The sequence below is a fragment of the Hyperolius riggenbachi genome, chromosome 5, assembly GCF_040937935.1.
Source record: "Hyperolius riggenbachi isolate aHypRig1 chromosome 5, aHypRig1.pri, whole genome shotgun sequence".
Taxonomy (NCBI): domain Eukaryota; kingdom Metazoa; phylum Chordata; class Amphibia; order Anura; family Hyperoliidae; genus Hyperolius; species Hyperolius riggenbachi.
Window position 1 is genome coordinate 393,342,547 of NC_090650.1, and position 24,667 is coordinate 393,367,213.

At 45.9% G+C, this 24,667-nt stretch overlaps 1 protein-coding gene across 43 annotated transcripts in view; it reads left to right on the plus strand.

Moving 5' to 3' along the window:
* The first annotated feature begins 2,374 nt into the window (after positions 1 to 2,374).
* The window catches only part of RIMS2 (regulating synaptic membrane exocytosis 2), an 816,797-nt gene continuing 794,504 nt past the window's right edge, over positions 2,375 to 24,667 (plus strand). For all 43 annotated transcript variants that reach the window (XM_068237786.1, XM_068237812.1, XM_068237820.1 and 40 more), the window contains exon 1: positions 2,375 to 2,910. In XM_068237786.1, the coding sequence (XP_068093887.1) occupies positions 2,678 to 2,910 (233 nt within the window). In that variant the 5' untranslated portion in view covers positions 2,375 to 2,677. The remainder of the gene's footprint in view (positions 2,911 to 24,667) is intronic.

A 24,667-nucleotide genomic window follows, 5' to 3' on the forward strand; every position in this document is an offset into this window, starting at 1 on the left:
CATTATAGTTTTTAAATAATGCATGCTACTGTAATTAAAACCCATGAAATTTATTTGCCCATTATTCCCGATCATAAAACCGTTTAAATTATGTTCCTATCACAATGTTTGGCCCCAATATTTTATTTGGAAATAAAGGTGCATTTTTTCAGTTTTGCGTCCATCCCTAATTACAAGCCCGTAGTTTATAAAGTAACAGTGTTATACCCTCTTGACATAAATATTTAAAAAGTTCAGTCCCTAAGGTAACTATTTATGTTTTTTTTTATTGTATATATATTTTTTTTTAAAAATTACAAAAAAAAATAATTGGGGAGTGTGGGAGGTAATGAGTTAATTTATTATGTAAAACAATTTATTTGTATGTGTAAAATGCATTAGGGTGTAGTTTACTATTTGGACACAAGATGGCCACAGTGAGTATGTTTACATGCGACCTGTAAGCGACCGGAAGGACGCTTACAGGAAGCAGTAGGAGGCTGGGAGAATCACAATGATCGCACTGTTTCTGAAAGAAGCAGCAGATCATTGCGGGGGCTTAGATCAACAAACGGGAATGGATTTTCCCGTTCATTGATCTCCGGGCAAGCGGGCGGCAGCGTGCACGAGCGGCGGGTGCGCGCGCACGAGCGGCGGTAGCGCGGAAGGTACGGATTTCTCCGTCCCTGGTTTTTTAGGAGGGAAAAAAGGGACGGAGAAATTCGTACCGCCGGGGGTAAAGTGGTTAAAGTGTAACTGTTGGGCATAAAATCAATTCTTTATTTTTATCTGGTAAACAAGTAATAAGGATGCTAACCAGGCAATCCAAAAGTTAAAATCACTATTACTTTTCTTGTTTATAAATGATCATTCTCCAGTTTACCTGACTCTTATTTGTTACATTGCCGCAAAAAAGAAGTTGAAGGGCATGCTGGGTTGTCTTTTTTTTGCTTCTTTATTTCCCCTCAGACTTAACTAATGTGCAGAAGCAAAAAGGACAACCCAGCATGCCCTGCAACTTCCTTTGTGCGGCAATGTACCAAATAAGAGTCAGGTAAACTGGGGAATGATCATTTATACACAAGAAAAGTAATACAGATTTTAACTTTGGATTGCCTGGTTAGCGACCTTATAACTTGTTTACCAGATAAAAATAAAGAATTGATTTTTTTTTTATGCCCGACAGTTACACTTTAAAGGGAACATGAAGCGAGTAAAATTATTTAAAATAAACAAATGACGTAGCTGCAAATGAATATTACATACTAACCTCACCGTCAGTTCCACTCAGAAGCTCACCATTTTCTTCTTACAGTGATCCCTTCCAGTTCTGACAATATTTTGTCAGAAGTGAAATATACCAGTTCCTGTCAGTTATATATCAGTTACTGTCAGTTACAACTGAATGTGCAAGGTAATGTTCATGTTTCATATTTTGTCAGAAGTGAAATATACCAGTTCCTGTCAGTTATATATCAGTTACTGTCAGTTACAACTGAATGTGCAAGGTAATGTTCATGTTTCCCTATGGCTCAAGTGGGTGATATAACAGTGTGCTGACCAGGAAGCTGTTATGGGGCAATGGCCATTTTTAAAATGGATGACGGAGAATTCCATTGATCACAGTGGACAAATGGGATGCAGGAGAGGAGAAAGAAATTGAGGAGTAGACTACACGGGAGGTAGTGATCTGTGTATGGTTATTTTGACTTTTTATTTTCAGTTCAGGTTTTCTTTAAGATTATAATCCTCAGACCAAGCGTTTTTCCAGATCCTGCACAGATCCGGACCATCCAGGAGGCAATTCTAGGCAGCTGCCTAGGGCCTGCAGAGAGAGTCTAGGGGCCCAGGGGATGCTAGCCGCCACCCAATCTAATTAAAAAAGCCAGGTGACCATCAACGCTGGGCAAAAGTGCTTTCTTTCCTACGGCTCCATTTTCATCTTAACCCTTTTCTGGTCCTGCACACATCCAAAAACCAAAACCTCATTTCACCTGTCCCAGCATGCCCTCCAGCATCCCTCTTGTGCCTACTCCATGGAGTGATATCTGTGCTGCCTGGTGGATGGAAGGACCACTGTGTTTACATGCGCCTATCTGTAGAAGGAGCCATCTGGTCATCAGTGAGTCACTCACTCAGCCCTCTCTTTTAGAGTCTCCGGAAGAGGATATATATTCGTTCACCTCCTCCCCTTCCACCTAGCTGTGACAGACGCATGCTCAGCTCCGTCCAGTAGCGGCAGAGCAGAGTCCTGCCTCCACCTCCATCGCTCTCCAGCTGCTGCTGCCAGTCGCCCAGCAGTTCTCTCCAGCCCCATCAGCTCACAAGCAGGGACACCTTGCACCCTGCGTGGGGTGCAGGGGGGAGGGGGGACGACAGCCAAGGTGGAGGGGGGCCGCCTTCAATAGCACAAAGCTGGAATGTCCCTCCAGGAACAGCAAGCCCAATTTGGATGTATTACTTTCTATGGATGCTCTTTATTTTGTATTGGAAGCCTGATGATGATGGTTTGGAACAGTTTCTTCTTCATGTAGGTCTGTATTTCGCCCCCAGCACCATCTTCTTCCTCCTCCTGGTCTTCTCGATGTCCAGCCTGTCAATCCCCGTCCGTGATTTAAAGGTCCGCTGCAGATCTGATTTAAAGGTCCGCCGCAGGTCTGATTTCAAGGCCCTTTGCTGCTGCAGCTCCGCGTGATTTATGTCCTATGTCTCAGCACCGAGCAGCCTGAGAGTCAGTATTTGTGTGCAGCCCCAACCAAGCAACATGTCTGCTCCTCTGGGGCCCAGGGGCGGCCCTCTGCAGCCCGCACAGCAGCCACTCTTGCCCGAGATGCCAGACCTCAGCCACCTCACCGAGGACGAGAGGAAGACCATCCTGGCCGTCATGGACCGGCAGAAGAAGGAAGAGGAGAAGGAGCAGTCCGTGCTCAGGTAGGCATGTCTCCTGGCCAGGCTGCAATGCATGGCAGGCAGGCTCCTCCTGCACTCCAGCCTTGTGATATCTGATGAACATTCCCACCCTCACATCCACACAGCATGGGGAGGGGGGGGGGGGGGGGGGGGGGGGTAATCATAGGGATACAATGTATCTTCCCCAATTCAGATCTGTCTTGTTGCTTGCAAAAAAATACACATAATGGGTTATTATGATCAGACCTGTCCCCATAGCCCTCAATAGATGTCCCCCTCCTCCTCCTCCTCTTCCCTTCATCCACTGATCAATACAAAGGCCTGATCGTCACCAGCTGGTCTTCTCTGGAACCTGTGTGGTGCTTTATGTATATATGTTGATGTTGTAAAGAACCCCCAACCCTCCCATCATGGCCACAGTGGCAGATGAGGGGTTAACGTGTAAGCAGTGTATTTTGGTTTATGGAGGTGAGCCCCAGAGAAGGCTGATTTCACAGGAGAGCCTTGTTAGTGGTTACATGTGTTTGTAGTCTATTATGCTTTATTTTATTATTTGTTTTTTATTTCATGTATCGGTTGAATGTTTCTTGGCTGCACATCATGGCTGCATACAGGTGCAATGGATGCTTGCCTAGCCTCCCCCCTATAGAGGAGATGATCAATAAAGGGCCTTAGCAGGGCTGCACAGCAGGTATTATTGGAAGGTGGGTTGGATTAGGCAGGATAGGCAATCTGGGCAGCCCAGGTTCAATTCCCCTAACCCGAAATCTTCATTACTATCAGCCACATTCTGTCCTGCTGCTGCTGGGGCCTAGTCTGTAAAGGCTTTTGGGTGGGATATAGCAGCTGCCATTTTTTCCCATAAATACGTCTGAACTCTTCTTCCCTCCTCCCCCATATCGCTTGAACTCTCGGATCAGGAGGTAGTAGGAGGGAGCGGCGCCCTGTTAGGGTGAGCAGGGAAGGCTGGAGAGGGATGCAGTATGGATTGCATGGCTGAGAGCCGCACGGCTGCTTCAGCACCATGGAGCTGTCCACCAGCACTACTACTACTGCTGCTATACTACTGCTGCAACCAGCTGAGAGCTGAGCTCTGAGAGTGCTGCTGGTGTCAGTTTCTCTCTTCCGACCTAGACAGTATAGAGCTCCATGTTTTCCCAGAGGAAGCCCCTGGGCATCATCTTTGACAAATGTAAAAACTGAAAGTATCAATACATATCAGTGTATAGGAAATATAACTTATCTTCAGTTGACATTAAATGTAAGTTGCTTTGTTAATGTTATACCACAATTCTGATCTTTTTAATTATATGCCTCTGCTATGCTAAGAGCCCACTGTAATCCCAGTACCTCCACCTGATTCTATAATGTCCCCTCAAACACTCTACTGATGGTCCACTCCATTCCTAGTTGGTTCCCTTGCCTGACTTCTTCATGTCCCCCTACTCTGCTGATGGCCCACTCCATTCCTAGTTCCCCTACCTGATTCTGTTATGTCCCCCTACTCTGCTGATGGCCCCAGGGCCGGGCCGAGACATAGGCTGGCGAGGCTCCAGCCTCAGGGCGCAGTGTAGGAGGGGGCGCACAATTCATTCAGCTGTCATTCCTAATTGTATATTAAGCAGAAAGAAATAAGAAAAGGGGATACATAGCAGTGACTGCAAGCCAGATAACTAGATATTAAGGTATTAGGGAGGTTGTGGGCCCTGTGGCGCCTCTTAGTCTAATAGCATAGCTGGGGTGGGAGGGATGGAGGGGCGCACTTTGGTGTCTCAGCCTTGGGTGCTGGAGGACCTTGTCCCTGCTCTGGATGGCCCACTCCATTCCTAGTTCCCCTACTAATTCTGTTATGTCCCCTTACTCTGCTGATGGGCCACTCCATTCCTAGTTCCCCTGCCTGATTCTGTTATGTCCCCCTACTCTGCTGTTGGTCCACTCCATTCCTAGTTCCCCTGCCTGATTCTGTTAGTTCCTCCTACTCTGCTGTTGGTCCACTCCATTCCTAGTTCCCCTGCCTGAATCTGTTATGTCCCCTACTCTGCTGTTGGTCCACTCTATTCCTAGTTCCCCCGCCTGATTCTGTTATGTCCCCCTACTCTGATGATCGTCCACTCCATTCCTAGTTCCCCCACTTGATTCTGTTATGTCCTCATACTCTGCTGATGGTCCACTCCATTCCCAGCTCCTCCACCTGATTCTGTTATGTCCCCCTACTCTGCTGTTGGTCCACTCCATTCCTAGTTCCCCTACCTGATTCTGTTATGTCCCCCTACTCTGCTGTTGGTCCATTCCTAGTTCCCCTGCCTGATTCTGTTATGTCCCCCTACTCTGCTGATGGTCCACTCCGTTGCTAGTTCCCCTACCTGATTCTGTTATGTCCCCCTACTCTGCTGATGGCCCACTCCATTCCTAGTTCCCCTACCTGATTCTGTTATGTCCCCCTACTCTGCTGATGGTCCACTCCATTCCCAGCTCCTCCACCTGATTCTGTTATGTCCCCCTACTCTGCTGATGGTCCACTCCATTCCTAGTTCCCCTGCCTGATTATGTTATGTCCCCCTACTCTGCTGATGGTCCACTCCATTCCCAGCTCCTCCACCTGATTCTGTTATGTCCCCCTACTCTGCTGATGGTCCACTCCATTCCTAGTTCCCCTGCCTGATTATGTTATGTCCCCCTACTCTGCTGATGGTCCACTCCATTCCCAGCTTCTCCCCCTTTATCCCTCATGTCACATTACTATGCTAAGAGCTAATATCCTAGGTACCCCGACTGATTTTCCATTCATTCAATTCTAGGCTCCTTGACCTCACTCCCCTATGTCACCTTACTCTGTTGACAGTCCAATCCATTCCCAGACCCTTATCCTGATTCCATTATGTGCCATTCCATTCCCAGCTACACACCTGATTCCAGTATGTCCCACTAATCTGCTGATGGCCCAATCCATTCCCAGCTCCTCCATCTGATTCCATTATGCCCCACTCCTCTGTTGGTGGCCCACCCCATTCTCAACCCCTTCACTTGATTCCATTATGTCCCACAACCCTGTTGATTGCCCAATACATCCCCAGGTCCTTCACCTGATTCCACTTTGTTCCATTACACTGCTGATAGTCCACTCTATCCCCGGCAGCTCCATCACCTAATTCCATTGTGTCCCATTACTCTGCTGATGGCCCTCTCTATTCCCAGCTCCTCTACCTGATTGCATTATGTCCCAATACTCTGCTGAAGGCCCACTCCATTCTCAGCTCATCCACCTGATTCTATTATGTCCCAGTACTCTGTTGGTGGCCCACTCCATTCTCAGCTCATCCACCTGATTCTATTATGTCCCAGTACTCTGTTGGTGGCCCACTCCATTCTCAGCTCATCCACCTGATTCTGTTATGGCCCAGTACTCTGTTGGTGGCCTACCCCACTCCAAGCACCTCCTATTATAACCCTACTTTCTCTGCCCCAATACCATTTAGTTCTTACCCCCCATTTCCTGATTAGCAGTCCTCACTGTACCCCCACAAGATCTTTCTCCTTATTAGCAATTGTAGTGCTGTTGTATTGTGGCAAGTCTGATGCACCTTGCAATGGAGATTTCACCTAAAAGTGTAAAGCAGTAAGTAAAACTGTTAATATGCCAGAAAGGACAGATATTAGGTTATGTTCACAGGAGGGCCTGGCGTTGCGATGTAACAGATGCATTTTAATACACAAAGTGCATCTGGGACAATGTGATCCAACTGACTACAGTATCCCAGTGCAGTGCATGGACTGGAATGCATTACCACATAATGCACACATTAACAGTGGCAGTGAAGTATTTTTTTAATTGACTGTATGCTTCACTGTGTCACATGACATGCAATACAACTTCTCTTTTGTGTTCCTGTTTTTTACAGGGAAAGGAAACCTAAGATGGGGGGAGGGGATAGAAAAAAATTATACATACCTGGGGCTTCCTCCAGCCCCCTTCAGGCAATCACTTCCCCGCCGTCGCCCTATGTTGCCTGGATCCTCCGGTATTTGGACCAGTAGTTCTTCTAGTCAGGGTGTACTGCGCATGCGTGGCGCGTGCGCTCCCCAGTGTTGGGTGCGCGATGAGAGGAGCGCGGACCCGACTAAAATAATTACTGTGCCAAATAGGGGAGGATCCAGGCGGAACGGGAAGAGTGAGCATCCTGAAGGGGGCTGGAGAAAGACCCAGGTATGTATAATTGTTTTATTTCCACTGTCTCAGGTAGACTTTAAACATGTGTTGGTTCCTGGACTTCAGTGGAAATGTTATTGCGTCTTGTAGCTTGAGAACAGCAGTTGTACTGGAAATGGGAATTTGGTACAGATTTACCTGGGACGGGAAATGAAAACAAGAGAGGCAGTTCTGTATGAGGGACCGCAGATTTGTATTTATCAGTATCTATAGGAGTATTCCATTTCAGTTACAGAATTGATACAGCAGTCTGTAGCTGTTTTAGAAGTTTATAATATAGTAAAAAAACTGAAACTAAAACTTGCTTGAAGTCATGAGAGCAGTTTGATGTAGAGGACTTTCTCAATTTCCCTTACTCTCTCTTGAAACCCTCAGGCCCCTTTTACACTTGCATTGGAACTCCGTATTGCCTTACCCTGTTTTACCGCAGGGCAAGGCAACGGTATTGCAAGGCAATGACCCTGTCGGCGCAATCTGCCGCAGGTTCATATGATTGACGTTTTGTGCAATGCCCCGCCCCCGCCGCACAGGACAAGTGTAAAACTGGCCTAAGGCTCCCTGCACACTGCAAATCCGATTTGCGATTCCAATTTTCCTTGAATGCTATCACCAGAAAAACGCAGAAAGAAACGCAGCATGCTGTAACTATTAAAAATCGGAATCACATGTAAAAAACAATTGAAAATCAGAATCGGAACGCATGCAGTGTGCAGGAAGCCTTAAAGGGACACTTAAGTCAAACAAAAGAAATGAGTTTTACTCACCTGAGGCTTCCAATAGCCACTTGCAGCTGTCCGGTGCCGTCGCCGTCTCCCTCCGATCCTCCTGGCCCCGCCGGCAGCCACTTCCTGTTTCGGTGACAGGAGCTGACAGGCTGGGGACGTGAGTGATTCTTCGCGTTCCTGGCCACAATAGCGCCATCTATGCTTCTATAGCATATATCATATACCATATAGCAGCATAGAGGGGGCTAATGTGTCTGAGAACGCGAAGAATCACTCGCGTCCCCAGCCTGTCAGCTCCTGTCACCGAAACAGGAAGTGGCTGCCGGCGGGGCCAGGAGGATCGGAGGGAGACGGCGAGGGCACCGGACAGCTGCAGGGGGCTATTGGAAGCCCTAGGTGAGTAAAACTCACTTTTTTTGTTTGACTTAAGTGTCCCTTTAATGCCTCTATATACAAATTATCACCACTTGTAAAAAATCAAAACAAAAAAAATACTTCACAAAAATTATTGCAATACAATTATTTAAGCTAACCAAAACCAACTGCACCAAAGATAATCACCTTCTGGTCCGAGCCATTGTACTTTACAATGTACTTAAAGGACAACCAAGGTGACTTGTGACATGATGAGATAGTACAGTGACAAGCAAATAACTATGTTGTCTTCCTTTTTTTTTCCTTCTCTGCCTGAAAGAGTTAAACAACAAGTATGCAAGTGACAGTTTCTATCCGGGTCAGGACCGGGTCGGACTGGGTCAGTCTATAGCATAACCCTCACTGATAAGTAATTACAGCCATAAAACCCTTTCCTGTCAGTAAATGGCTTCCTGGAGCAAGAAAGAGATAAAAAGGGTCAATAATTCATAGATTTAAGCTCTGGCATACTTCAGTGAAGGTGTCATTGAGCAGAGACAGTGAAACAATAAAAACTTTAAAACTAGTTTTAAATATAAAATAAAACTGGTGGATATCTAAAAAAAAGGTCATTTTTTAGGAGAAGGAAGATAGATACAATTTTTTTTTCTCATAAGTTTACTTTCACCTCAGATGTCCTTTAATATAGTAATTTACAGAGTGAACTCACTTTGAGGCTGGGTTCACATATGACAGCGTCAAAAAGTAGCATTTTTGGAAGGTGCATTTGCGTTTTTGTAATGCCTTTTTGCTGCGTTTTGCGCTTGCGTTTTTTTCACGCAGATGCGTTTTTCATGCATTTTGCATGCGTTCAATTGCATTTGCGGTTCGCTAATACAAAACGCATATGTGTTTTTGTATGCATTTTTAAATGTACATATATGCAAATCACTAGGAAGACAACAGAAAGTGGAAACACATCAGAGATCTTTATTTTTTAATTGAAAACGCATAAAAAAAGCATGTAAAAATGCAACGCATATGCGTCACCATTGACTTTCATTATGTTTGTTTCGGCAGCCAGCCTGCATAATATGCAACATTACCAGCGTTCGCAGAACGCTAACTGTAAAATCGCAAAACTTTATCAAAGACTCTTGAGCGATTGCGTTCAGTGATCTGTAGGCCAAAAGATTAGTTTTCCACCTCACAAAATTGTAATTGCAGTTGCGGTTTTCCCAATTACAACCCAATTGCAGTTCTCCGTTTTCCTTAGTGTGATGCATGTTTAGGCCCCATTCACACTAGAGCGCTTTTCAGTTGATTTCTACATCGCTGAAAATCACTAGCCTTTTGAAAAGCGCTTGGTCAATGTTAAGTATTGTGTTTTTCATCGATTAGCTGAAACGCAAACTCGTAACCTGCACCATTTCTGAGCGACTTTGAGCGATTAGCGCTTCAATGTTAAAGATAGGAGCACTTCAAAATCGCCCAAAAGCGCTGGGCTGTATAATAATCGGCGTTTTTCCAGCGCTTTTACTCAGTAAATATAGCAGATTAGCCACAAGACAGAGCAGCTTACCCATAAAACACCTCTGTTTCCTGGCTACCGGCTATCTCCTGTAAAACGCTGGAAAACGCTGAAAAACGCTATCCCATACAGTGAGAAAACGCTCAAAATACTATTGAGGAAAATGCCAGAAAACACTTCAGCGGTTGCTTTTGCGTTTAGCGATTTGTAGTGTGAACATAGTCTCAGTGTGACTGCGCTGCTGTCCCTGTCAGTACAACTAAAGGGAGTTTTGCAATAATCACATAGGAGATCCAGAGTAAATGTCATTGCACTTTCCTGCATCGAAAAACGAGACACCAAACTGAGCGCTAGTGCCCCAATCCACTTGCTCCCTAATGGTGCCCATACTTGGTACAATGTTTTCATTTTTTTGGATTAGATAATTTATGGTGGCCATACATGGTACAATAAAAACGTTCGATTATCCCGTTTATTAGATCTAAATGATCGAATTGAATGAAAGTTGAAAAAAAAAAATTTTTTCGATCAAGAAATTCGAACGATTATCCAGTTTTTTCGAGAAAAATCAGATCGGACATGATGGAAAAATCTTTATATTCGATCTAACGGAATAATCGAACTAAATTATCTAATCAAACAAAAATGAAAAATTGTACCATGTATGGCCACCCTTAGGGTGGCCGTACATGGTGCAATTTTTCATTTTTTTTTCGATTAGATAATTTAGCATGAAATCTTCAGGGAATCGCCTGAGCCCGCCACGTCCGCACCACCGCTGCCCCCAATGTATATGTGCGCCCCCCAGTGTGTGCATTCTACATTACCTGTCCTGTAGCAGCCATCAGTGTTGCCAACTCATTCCTTTAATTACTGACACATATGACTTATACAGGTTCCGAGGCTAGGTAGATGCAGGTAAGGCACCGATTATGTGTAAGTAGCCCCAGAACCTGTATAACTTAGATGTCAGTAATTAAAATGATGAGTTGGCAACACCGGCAGCCATCCGGGCGGTGTCCCTCCATCTCGCCGGGAAGCCACATACACGCGTACAAGCTAGCAGCGCATACTGTCTGATGTCAGACGCTATGCGCCGCTACTCTGTATGCGTGTTTGTGGAACCATACGAGACGGACGGACACCGCATGGAGGCTGCTACAGGACAGGTAATGTATAATGCACACCGAGCACACTTATATTGCGGCGGGGGTTTCGTCATTTCGTCTAAACATCTTGCAGCATGCGCGATCGACCGTGCGACCAATTTCCGTCCCGAAATTGGTCTCTTTGTCATGCACTTGACAGCACCGATTTTCATCCAATAAGATTATAATAATCGAATTGGATGGTCAAACGGACGCCAAGTCGCCTGATGTACGGCCACCTTTAGAAGCTTTAAAACTGGCAGGGAAGACACACTCAAAAATTGGATGAAGCACTACTCTGTATAGCAGAAACTGTGTACAGTAAACCCTTAGATTGCAAGTAACTTGGTTTAAGAGCACTTTGTAAGATAAGCAAAACATTTGCTGAAAAATTGACTTGATAAGTCTTAATCAGTGGCGGCTTCAGCTTAAAATTTTTTTGCAGGGGGCACAAAGGGGGCATGACCACTGGCTGGTGGGGCCCATTTGGGTGATCAAATTCAATGTTTTTATAGCGAGCTTTAAATATTTTATGCTCGAACCAAATGTAAATATCATTCCCAAGCAGAATTCGGAGGCTTTCGGGCAGAGCAGATTGTGCAAATGATGGTGCTATTACAGAAGAATAGTTACCTACAAATGTTCTAGGCTAGTTGGCTGACATGCTTTAATCCTTGCTTGCTAGCAAGCTGCTCCAGTGTGGACAGATCACAGAACTGTATGTTACTGAGCAAGGGGTGGGGGGCACTCAGGGGGGGCACAGTGATTTCCAGGGGGGGCAGTGCCCCAGCGTGCCTCAGTGTAGCGCCGCCCACGGTCTTGATATACAAGCACAGTACGTATACACGCGTCATGTCATCACTGCTGAGCCCATGGTTCTTCTACCTTTGACGCTGCAGGATTGTACTTAAAGGGTTTCTAAAGTCAAAGAAAAAAGCAGTTTAACTTACCTGGGACTTCTTGCAGTCATCCTGTGCACACACCGTCCTTCTACAACCCTCCAGCAAGCAGCGTAAACTCCCTCAAGCTGGCCGGTTGTAGCCAGTCGCAGGCTACTGCACATGCGCTGCCTTGAGCGGCGTGCACCCTGATCGCAGGATGGCTGCAGGGGGCTGCAAGAAGCCCCAGGTAAGTTCAACTGCTTTTTATTTTTTTAATTTTTTTTTTTTACTGTAGATTTCCTTTGGGTTGGTGTCACACCAGAAACCGGCGTCAGCGATGCGTTACATCACGCCCGATGCACTGCATCGGACCGTCAAAAACAGGCCTTCAGGCCACCGGCCAAGCAGGAAGTGACACGCTTGTGATGCGCGCTTGCTGTCACTTCCTGTTTGGGGTATGTAGAAGTGTATTGTTTAGATACACTTCCGTGCAAGCGCGCCCCTACGTCACATCTCTATTGTTTTTAAACATCCACGCTTCGCCATACACTAACATGACTTCCGGGCTGAAGCAGATTGCCGAAATGCCGCAGCGTTAAAATACTTCTTGACCTGCGTCGGGGACAAAAATGTCACTTTCGTCGCGTTGCACCATAATGTCATAGTATGAAAGTCTCCATGGACTTTCATTACACAGCTGTGAGGTGCTGTAAAAATACTGCACCGCCTCGGTGTGAAAGGGCCCTTAAAGGGGTTCTGTGGATGGGCTCAAAAGTAAAAATCCGACACTTACCTGGGGCTTCTATCGGCCCCCTGCAGCTGTAATGTCCCACGCCGTCATCCAACGATCATCGTTTCCCCGCTGCCAGTCCCGGTCCAATATTCATGCAAATAGACGAATAGTGCTCGCTCCCGGGCATGTCATCGGGAGCTTACTGCACAGGCGCAGAAAGAAGTTTTCTTGTACTACGCCTGCGCAGTAAGCTCCTGGTGACGTACGCAGGAGCGAGCACGCAGTCTAGATAGGCGCAAGATTAGACCGGAACTGGCGGCGGGGAATGGAGGATCGGAAGAGGACGGCGCAAGACATTACAGCTGCAGGGGGCCGATAGAAGCTCCAGGTAAGTGTCGGATTTTGTCTTTTTTTTTTACTCCCTCCACAGAACCCCTTTCATTGTACTTAATCTGATTGAAGGGACTGTACAATCATGTCACATTTCCGTGAAATCCTCAAAAGTAGGAAAAAGCAATTATCATTGGATAAAAAAGGTTGGAGTGAGTCAACAGATAGAAATGATTCTGTTTATTGAGGTGAAAGTCCTTTTTGCAATTTTACTTTATACAGTACAGTACTGTATGTATGAAATGCTCTCTATGAATGTTTTTGAGTTGTGGAACAAATCATCTGAGAGTCCATTAATGGTTGTGGGGGAATTCGCTTTGATAGGAGTGCTAGGGAGAATGTTAGCATTAGGTGTTGATGATGTGCTGGATGTTAGGGTTAGGTGTCAGGAAGAGGTTAGAGTAAGGGGAGGGTATTACCACTGACTAGGGCATTAGTAAGTGGTTAACACTGGGAGGAGAATATCAGCGTTAGGTGCTAATGATGCACGGAATAATAGGTTAATTTAAGCAAATGAAATGACGTGGAAAGCATCAACGAAAGTACTAGGCTTCAGATAGTTGACAAGCGACACTTGTAGCTTAAAGGACTCCTAAATTAAGAGGGATATGGAGGCTGCCATGTTTATTTCCTGTTAAACAATACCAGTTGCTTGGCAGCTCTGCTGATCTCTTTGGCTGCAGTAGTATCTTGATCACACATCTTAAACAAACATGCAGCTAATCCAGTCAGACTTCAGTCAGATATCTGATTTACATGCTTGTTCAGGGTCTATAAATATGTCAGCCTCCATATCCCTCTCAGTTCTGGTGTCCTTTAGGGCTTGTTTCCACTGTTGCGACGCGATTTCGGCCGCATTCCGACGCTTGTAAAAACGCATGCGGATGCGTTTCCACATGCGTTTTTACCCGCGATTTCGCCTGCGATTTCGCATGGCAGGGTGCCATGCGAAATTAACCATGACACTGCCAGGGCTAAATAAAATTGAAAAAGGTGCGAAATCGCACGCGAAATCGCGGGTAAAAACGCATGTAACAAACGCATGCGTTTTTACTATTAAATACATTAGCGGCGATTCGCACGGATTCCCGACGCAGGCGAAATCGTTGGCTCTTTTGTGCGTTTTTTTCACGCTGAAAAAAACGCACCTCAACAACGCTACAGTGGAAACAGGCCCATCCACTTGTATTACATGTGCGGATCTGCATGCGTTGGACGCATGCAGATTCGCGATAGTGGAAACGAGCCCTTAAGATTGCACCAATGGTTAGCTGGCAAATGCCCAAACTACACTCGCCAGTATTTGTCTGTGATATTTTGATATTATCGTATTCATCAGATAATTATCACTTTCTATTTTTAGATGTTTTGTGAACCAATTTTATGACTTGCAGTAACCCGCAAATTAAAAAAAAAAGAAGAAACACTGAAATGCGTAGAGACGGTGCCTGTGCTGTGGTACCGCCTCACCTGTTATTTTTAGGATTTCTTGACACTGTACAAAAGTCGTGAGCCGGGTTTTCTTAGTGTCAGAAGCTGGGTGAAGAATTTGGAGGATTACCGCAATAGATGGACAGATGAGACACGCATTAATATTAACTAACTTTTGATAACGCCATCGCTTTGAAAAGGGATTGGCTAATGTATTTAAATGGGATGGATCACACCAGAGCGATGGGATTTTCTCCCAAACGCAAACACGGGTCCTGCAGCATTTCTGCTGAATTCTGAGGCGATTCAGCCTCAATGTTAAGTATAGGAAAGTGGAAAAGCGCCAGATCAGAGCGTTTTTCCAGGCGGTGTTGTTACAGAAGCTGTTCAGTTACAGCTCTACTGTAACAAAAAATAAAAACTGCTTCACCAAAACGCTACGCATGATTAGAAAATCGCTAGGCACATGCCTAGAATCACCTAGAAAAATCACTTCAAAAAGCGCTGAGCGTTAGCGTTTTTTGGTGTGCGCTGGCCCTGAGTGATCAATTGAGGTGGTCAGTAAGATGCAAATAGTGTGATTGTATGCAGATTAACTGCAAATTGTATGCATCATGAGACTGGTCCAGTCAAAAGCACTTTGTTGAATTTGATTGGCTAAACTCTAAGCAGCATGCAATTTGCATGAAATCCACAAACAACCCTGATTGACTTGCTTCTCGCTGATCATCTCTAGTTAATAACAAGGCTACATCTGAGCAGTCTTGCTATTCACTATCCCCAGCTGCAGGCTGGTGCTTCCATAGGGGCAACCTGGGCAATTTCCCAGAGCCCCAGAGATGGCTGTTGGGGTCCCCCATGCCTTCCCAAATGTGAAGTGTGTACCCCCGGGGCCCCTGCAGACTGCTGAGTGCCAGTGGCGTAGCTGAGGAGCTCTGGGCCCCAGTGCAAGTTTAACACTGGGGCCCCCCAAGCACTCTATACATAACAATTGATACGGTGCGCCAAAACCTGCCAAGGACATCCACAGTGTCAGAGGTGCAAGAAGGTACGGTGACCAGACGTACAGCTTTAGCCGGGACGCATCCCTGATTCGGGCTCACCTGTCCCAGGCTGTGCTATGTCCCGGGAAACGTCCCGCTTTTAGCCGTGGGACGTCCCGGCCTCGAGACTCTGGCCACCGTCCGATTGCATCTAACTGGCCGCGGCGTCTAATAGACGCTGTGCCAGTTCATAGCCTGCTGCCCTGCTCCAACCTGCATAGTCTTCCGGCAGGCAGAGCAGGGCTACGGGAAGACGTCCAAAGCTCTGTACTGGAGACTATTTGTGTCTCCAGTACAGGGCTTCGGGCGCCATCTCCCTGTAGCCCTGCTATTCCATTCAGCGAGATATGCAGGAGCAAGATCGTCCAGGGAGCTGCACACAAGAGGCCGGCCGGGTGAGGGGACTTCTGTCAGGTAAGTAAATTCTTTTTTTTTGCATGTGAAATGCTGCCCACATTGCGTTTATTTTCTGCCGAAATGTTGCCCACATTGCGTTTTTTTTTCTGGTGTCAGGGGTAACTGTTGCTGCATTTATTATTTAATGGTCATAGTTGGCTATATTTGCTGCTTTGGGGTAACGGTATACTAATAAATAGCATCACACAGTTCCTGCACACCCATGATGCGAATCCTCGTTTCACCACATCATGGCGGAAACACTGCATTCTTATGCCTCGCTGTTACATCAGTATGTTAGCTCCGCCCATACAATGTCATGGCCACGCCCATTTTTCAGCGCAATCCCCCCCCTCGATACCACCCCCCCCGTCCCAGGTTGAACCCAGAAAAATCTGGTCACTGTAAAGAAGGGGATGGGGAGCAGTTTGTTAATGATTACCACTATTCAAAGCTTCTATAGAAGTGATTATTACAAGCACAGGACCAAGAAAGAGTTAAAAATGCAGTTGAGAGAAGGGCCCTGCGGGGCCCCTCTGACCCAAGGGCCTTCGGTGTGGTCGAGACCACTGCCACCCCTATTGCTACACCACTGGTGAGTGCTCTCCACTGTGCATACTCAGCCGGAGCCCTGGGGGACCACTGTTCACATTGGGAGAAGCCTGAGGGGGCCCTGGCAGGGCGGAGATCAGGATCCACCATGTCATTTTTGCCCAGCACCTCATTGTAGCTTGCACCGTCCCTTTCCAGCTGTGCAGAAGGCTTCAGGGCCTCCCTATGCATAGATATGAAATCTGCGCCGGCAGACTTGGGCGCAGGATACAGCTGTTATATGGCTGATCCTGCTTCTGCACAAGGCTGTGTTAATTACTATTCCCCCTCCAGGCCGCCATGGATAGTGGGGGAATTATATCATTCGGCTTCCAGCGAGTATTGTGTTTTTTAAGCAACTTCGGCTCCATCTTCTGACGGCGCCAACGTTACTCACTGAGTGCCGCTAAAGACTGATTCCCATTATAGTCTATGGCGGCGCTGGCTGCGCCCAAATCTAGCAGCGCTGACAAGCACTGCTCCGCTCCCTATGGCCCCCTCCCTCCGAAGCATTGCCTGTGTGTGATAATATCATAGGAATGACACGCTGCAGATGCTAACCTTTGGGCATGTCCAGTCAAAGCTTGCGAACCAATGAAACAGGTGGAAGCAGCATCACAAGGGGATGAGGTGTGACTCTGTATTGTGGTCATGTGAGGGTGCTTAGTCACTCCCACAATACCAGCACTCTGGGTGCAGGAAGATCAAGGTGGAGGGGCCACAGTCAAAGAATGTATTGAGGTAACTATGCAGTTTTCTAATAGGTTTTGTGTCATTGCCCTATAAACAGTCTGATTATTTGCCAGCAATAATGGAAATTCCCTTTAACCTGCTACAGGAAAGTTGATGGCTTTGTTTTTGTGAAGGAAGGTTGGCTGCTAGGATATCTCAAGTGTTTTGAATGCAGCAGGATTTGAAGTGATAGCTGGAGCAGCAGTTGTGTCTGCGCTGCAGTCAGTTCACAGAGGCAGCGTCTCTTACCCTATCGCTATAGTGACATGGAACCTTGTGCGGGAGGCATAAAGCATGGGAAAACTGCAGATGTCTGCCTCTCTCTCAGAGAGTTAAAGGACCACTATTGCAAAAAAAAGTAGGCAGTTAAAATCTGACAGAACCAACAGGTTTTGGGCCAGTCCATCTCCTCATGGGAGATTCTCAGGGTTTCTTTGTTTTCAACAGCATCTCCTGAACACCCTGAGAACCCCCTATGAAGAGATGGACTAGTCCAAAACCTGTCGCTTCTGTCAGATTTCTACAACCTACTGTAAGTGGCAGCAACATAGGAGAAAAGTAATTTATGGCTCATTTTACTCTGGGAAAAATGTACTTCTTACCTGTATATGTTTGCACATATTTTGAATTTTACAATTTTTCACCGTAGTGCCCCTTTATGGTGGCCATACATCTAGTGATATTGTTTGCAGACCATCCGATTTGATAATTTTATGGAATTGGTAGAAAGCATCAATCGTACATGCTGGAAAATCTAAAGTGCTCAATCAGGTACCAGCTATGCGTCTGTACAGTCTGGCCTACCGCTGTTGCCACAGATATGGGATCCTAATCCCCGTTGGCGACATCCATCTAGCTCAGTCCAGGCCTTTACGTGGCCTGGACTGCATTGTGTGCACCGCAGGCTGCATCGCATCTCCATGGAAACAGGGCGTTACACGCTAGAGCATCCTGACGTCAGCAGTGACTCAACTTCCTGCTTCTATGGAAGAAGACATATTGTTCACATCCTGTGTTTACCAATTAGCTCTCTGCCGTGGCAGAGGAGATTCCTGAGCTGACACTGCTGAGGGATCAAATTACAACTTGTGCTTAGTCACAGATGAGGGGGAATTTGACAGGCTGAACTGTCTAAATACATGCAGGATGCATTTTTCTATGTTCTCCTTCTGTCCTGTGCAAGACTTCAGGTCCACTTTAAGGCCCAGTGCACACCAGAAACGCTAGAGGTTTTTGAAGCAGATTTCAGAGCGATTCTAGGCATGTTTAGAGAGATTTTCTAAACATGCCTAGCGTTTTCTGGAGCGTTTTTGTGTAGCAGATTTCATATATTGTTAATGTAAAGCTGTTACTGAACAGCTACTGTAACAAGAATGCCTGGAAAACTGCTCTGATCTAGCGTTTTTCAGAGCGGTTTGAGCTTTTCCTATACTTTAACATTGAGGCAGAAACGCCTCCGAAATCTAAAAACTGCTGCAGCCCCCGAGTTTGCGTTTGGGAAAAACGAACTGCTCTGGTGCGCACCAGCCCATTGAAATACATTACCCAAGCGGTTTTCTATCCCCAAGCGTTTTTAAAAACGCTACAGAAACGCTCTGGTGTGCACCAGCCCTGAGTGAAGTAATGAAATGTAAAACTGGCGGGAAACTCAAGCTGTGATTTTTTTTTTTTTTTCTTGAGCCTCTGAGGAAGCAGCGGAGAGACAGCGAAACGTGCATCAGTCAGTTCAGAATGATGCACTAACTGTATTACTATATATAGCCAATGCAAATTGTAGTTGTTATGATAGATAATGGAGACGATTACTATTGATGATATATAAAGATAATATTATTTTAAAATGTAGTTATGGAGAATTGTAGTAAAAAACAACGTTAATTTTACTGAACATTTGTGACACAGTAAGCCTCTGCGGTAATACTAAAAGAGTTTGGGGTGTACAGCACATGATTACACTATATTTACGTTCCTTTGAACTGTGTTTGTTTGTTGGGGTTTGCTAGGACGGTTGCTGTACAAAGTCAGCCTTGAATGTAGTTAAAATTAGCCTGACTGAACAGGCGAGATAGTCAATGAACTTGATCTACAGGAATCTTTTAAGAAGCTTTAGACGCGTGGCCAGTTAATGCGACGTGGGAGTATGACGGCTGCAGTAACTTTTACAGCTTGCGTTCAGCTCCATGCACACGTGTTTCCATTAGGAAGCTGCATTTTTGCGCTCAGTGACGTAGCAATTGGGGATGCAGAGGTTGTGACCAAACCGGGGCCCCTGGACCAAAGGGGCCCACTAGAGGCCCTCCTTAAAGCGGTATTGTCACCATGAAAATCAAATTTCAACAGCAACTGGTCTGAGTGTATTAAGTGATGAAAATGCGAATCCTGCATTCAAAACTTGCAAAACTTTTTCTGCTGTTATAGTTTGTAGTTATCACATACTTTAGGAGCACTGGCCCTAGTGCCAAACAGTGCCAAAGAGTTGAATGCTGGGAGTTCTTTTTCTCTATAATATATTTCTCCTCTTCCTTTTATTTTCCTGCCTAGCTGCTTATCAGAAGAAAAGATGTTGGAGGCTGGCACTTCCAAACGTAGAAAAAGCTCTTTATTGAACCATTAAAAACAGTGGTAATACAGCGACAGCCCGCTGTTTCAGGTATCAGCCCTTTTTCAAGCTGTTTTAACCACAAATGCAGTAACACACATATCCCACATATATAGTGTCAACCCACTCAACTAACCAATCGGTTTAAATTACTCACAGCCAATCACGTTACCTGTGCTTCATGGCGGACCTGAGTGGAGACTAAGCCCCCAATATGCAAAGCAGCACAAAAATACACTATTGCGGAGTGTAACGGCGCTCCACGCCAGTGCATGCCACACCTCCGCATTCTCATTCGCTGAGGCTAAGTCAAGTGACCCTTTAGCAGTCAGCGTCATCACGCACGCACCGCCACACGTCCCAGCATTGGCTCAGCGCAAACTCAGTGCGCTCAGAGCCAGACTCAATGACGCTAGGAACAGCCACACCTCCGGGGGCATGTGCTAGCTACGTCATATGTCAACAGATCAGCCACCGCATATCGGGGCAATCTAAGGGACCCGTAGCAGAGCGTCCATAGCAACGCCGCCATGCCAACCAACATAAACAAATAGGCGTCACTCACCCACATCACCTCAGCGAATCAGTAGATAGGGACATCCCAGCTCAAACTCCTCCAGCACAGGGAAAGTGACAGCTCTGTAAAAAAGAGCATAAAACACATCAGAACACACAAAGTATCATGGCAATATAATTAAATACAAAATCCCAGATCGTATTCCTTATTGAGACCACCATCACCCAACACCCCCAACTTCTTTATCCAACTAGCCTCCCTTCTAAGCAATTCCTTAAGCCTGGAATGTTTACCCCTCCATGTCATTGGTACCCCATCAATAATCTGAACCTTTAGCTGAGTAATTCTATGCTGCATCCTAGTAAAATGTGCTGAAACGGCCTGTTTCATGTCACCATTCCTAATCGCACTCTTGTGAGAACAGATCCTGTCTCTAACTTTCTGTGTGGTCATACCTATATATCCCAAGCCACATGGACACTTTAAGTAGTATACCACAAAGCTTGACTCACAGGTATACAGACCTCTAATCCTATATTTAGTGCCCTTAGAGGGATGTGTAAACTCCGATCCTTTTGTAATATGGCCACATAAATGGCAGCCCAGACAAGGGAATGTCCCCACCCTTCCATTAGATTCAGTGGATTCCGGTGCATGATAAAATACTTTGTCTCTAATTGTCGGGGCCTTTTTATAGGAAAACAGGGGGGGATATCTAAATTCTGGAATGTTGGGAAAAGCCTGACTCAATAGATGCCAGTGTCGTCTAATGCTTTTCCCAATCTCTCCACTGCAGGTATTAAAAGTGGAGACAAAGGGAAGCCGAAATTGTTTGTTAGATTTCTTTCTAGGACGTAATTCCTGTTGCAAGATCTGTTGTGGATACCCCCTCTGTCTAAATTTCGACATCATGTCACCATGACGTTCCTGTAAACGCTCAGGGATAGAGACAATTCTATCTAACCTATTGAACTGTCCCTTAGGGATGGCCTCCTTTACATGGGCTGGATGAAAACTGTCGTAGTGTAACAATGAGTTGCGATCTGTACTTTTAGTATAGAGGTCAGAAATAAGGGAACATCCATCTCTAATAATGGTGGTATCCCAAAAAGTCACTCGTTCTGAACTGGCATGACATGTCAACCTAATCTCACTACAGCACCGGGACAGGTCAGCAAGGAAAAAATCTAGGGTCGAACGTGGCCCCGCCCACGCAAAAAATATCGTCTATATATCTGAGCCAACATCTGGCATGTTTCTGAAACAGACGATTCGAATAGACAAACGCCTCTTCATACAAACCCATATAAAGATTAGCGTAGGACGGGGCCACATTCGACCCCATCGCCGTGCCCTGTAGCTGCAGGAAGAATTCATTCTGAAAAGAGAAATAGTTATATCGCAGTACCACATTAAGCAACTCATCAGCAAACAATCGTTGTTCCCTTGACAGATCTGAACGTGTCAGCAGGAACCAATCAATGGCCTCCACACCTCCATCATGTGGGATGGAGGTGTAGAGGCTCTCCACATCAAGTGTCACTAGCAAAAGATCCTCCCCTCCAACATCTAAGTCCCTAATCCTCTCCAGGAACACATTGGTGTCCCTAACATAGGACTCCAATGTAATAACCAGAGGTTGCAAGAGCTTATCTAGAAACTGTGCAATGGGAACAAAAATGGAACCCGTGCCGGCCACAATGGGTCTCCCCGGTGGACGGCACGGGTCCTTGTGGATCTTGGGAAGAGTATAGAACCTCGGTGTGGTAGGATTATCCTGAATTAAAAACTTCGCTACACCATCATCAATGATTCCTCCAGCTTTTGCTTTTTCAATAATGCTTTTAATTTTCTTTTGTAAGAAGACCACAGGATCCTCATCTATTCTGCGATAAACCTCAACTTGAGCCAATTGGCCCCTAATTTCTTCATCATAATAACTGCTATCCATCACTACCACGGCACCGCCTTTGTCGGCGGGCCGTATTGTAAGTTCAGTTCTTTTCTTTAGGTTCTCCAATGACAGCCGTTCATCCCTAGTGAGATTAAATTGCACCCTTTTCATGCGCTGTTCAGCCTCTAACTTCCCCATGTCCTCCATGACACGTGTACAGAAGTTATCAATCACTACATTGCCTGAAGGAGAAAATGAACTCTTATTCCTCCGTCCTAAATCCCTGAGTGAGAATACAGTATCGTCAATTTCCTCATGGGGACGATCAAAGTGAGGTGCAGTTCCAAAAAAATACTTGAGTTTAATCGTCCTAAAGAAACGAAACAGTTCCTGGTCTAACTCAAAAAAGTTGGGTAAATTAGTAGGGCAGAAGTTGAGTCCATAGTTAAGTACTCTCTCTTCAGTCGGTGTTAATGTATGACTGGAGATATTAACTACTAATTGTGGTGTCTCAATCAGGGTCTCTTGCGTAACTCCATCTGGCTCTTTACTGGATCTTTTCGTGCGTTTGCTCCTGGCCCTGCGCCCACCCCGCCTACTGCTCCTCTTAGTGCAGGCGAGGTCTCCCTCGAGGACAAAAAATCAGAGGCAGAGGATCCAGGATCACCTGCCTGAGGAGCACGAGGACGTGGTAATCTTCCTCTAGGTTTATTCGGTTTATTCGGCCTCCTACGGGCATTAGCAGGCACCATTTTCTGCCACGAATACACGTATCCCTCAGTATAGTCCTGTACATCCCGATGGAATTTCGAACGCTTTGTTTCCTCAATGGTCTTGGTGTGCGCTGCAATCTTAGCAGACAACTGATCCACAAATGATTGCATCTCTTCTGCCGATAGCAAGGCAGTTAATTGGGTAATGATAGCGAGACTCCTCTGTTCAAGGATTGGTAGCTCCCGATATATCCTTTCGATCGTGAGTATCATCGTATCGAAGGCAGCTTTATTCCATATGCTCTCAAAAGTTGAACAGAACTCCGGGTCACCCCCAAACAGCATAGGCGAAACTTGAGAACGTACTGCCCTAGGTATTCTCCTTGTCCGGCAGTACTCTGCAAGAGTCCTAGCATGCATATCCAATTCAACCCATTTCTTTTTAGTGATCTCCAGATCACGTTTCAGTGGTTTAACATCAGGCGTTTGTAGAAAGGCCATCGCATCACCAGCCTTTGCCAGGACACTTGCTGTGTGTTCCTCAGTGTAAGAGAAAGTGTCTGGTAATCCTCCAGATCCATGGTCCCCAACGGTGCTCATCCTCTCAGGTGCGATCAACTTGTAGAAATAATGATAAAAAGAGTAGCACTCATCAAAAGGGATGTGGGTGCCCAAGCCTCAAAGGATCCTCACACCCAAAGATCCAAAACGTGTAGAAAAGATGTTGGAGGCTGGCACTTCCAAACGTAGAAAAAGCTCTTTATTGAACCATTAAAAACAGTGGTAATACAGCGACATATATTTCTCCTCTTCCATTTATTTCCCTGCCTTGCTGCTTATCAGAAACACCCTCCTATTACTTGTGTTTACAAGCAAGGCTGAGGTGACTCAGTGATTGGATGTGTAAATAAAAAAGTGCAGTTCTTAGTATACACCTCAGTGGGAGTGTCTGAAGACTCTGGGAGGAGGGCAGCTAATGAATACACAATGAGCAAGAGAAGGGAGGGGGGGAAACAAGAGTCAGGGAGGATATGATGTCAGCATTAGCTTGGCAATATGGCCACTGCCTAGAATAAGATTTTCTGCTTTTCCTTTATAAAATTCACAGGAATCATTACGTGGATAGCACAATACATCTGTTATGTAAGTAGAAGTAGTATTTATCTACTTATATATGTGTTTTATTCCTAGGTTAGCATGGGTGTCGCTTGTTATTTAATCCATCTTATTACTGTAGCTTTGCATTGGTGTTATGCTAGTAATGAACACCTACTGTATATGTGCTGTGAATAGTAGTAATCCTTAACAAACTGTTTCCTTGCTGTGATTAGGTTTTGAGGCTCCATATCCATAGAGTATTTGGGGTCCCATGTAAAACTCGCACTGGTGCCACAAGCCCCCAGTTATGCCACTGTCTGTGCTGTAGTAATACGGGTCAAAAAAGATACTTACGTTCAGATCACAAATGCGGATGGCCATGCGTGTGGAACGCGTGCGGAACGCAACGCGTACGAACGCACGCCATCCACGTTTGTGTGCATTGCGTGGCTGATCCCATCACTGAAAAGTGAATGGGACAGCCGCGCGTTTTTACAAAATCTGCGTGCAGCATGCGTTCCCGGACCGCACAGGTCCGGAACGCATGCAGTGTGAACATCAGACAGTGCACTCTATGCACTGTCTGATGTGGTGCGTGTCGGCCTCCTGCACGCGTTTCCAAAACGTGGCTGGAAACGCGTGCAGTCTGAACGGGCCCTAAGTGGGAAGCTCCTGAATAGTCCTGAGGTCCATTGTTCCAGCTATAGGTTGCTCTAAAAAAAGGGGTGTCGAACTCAAATACAAAGTGGGCTGACATAGTCGTGGGCCAACCCCAATGTCTAGTGGCCACCTCCA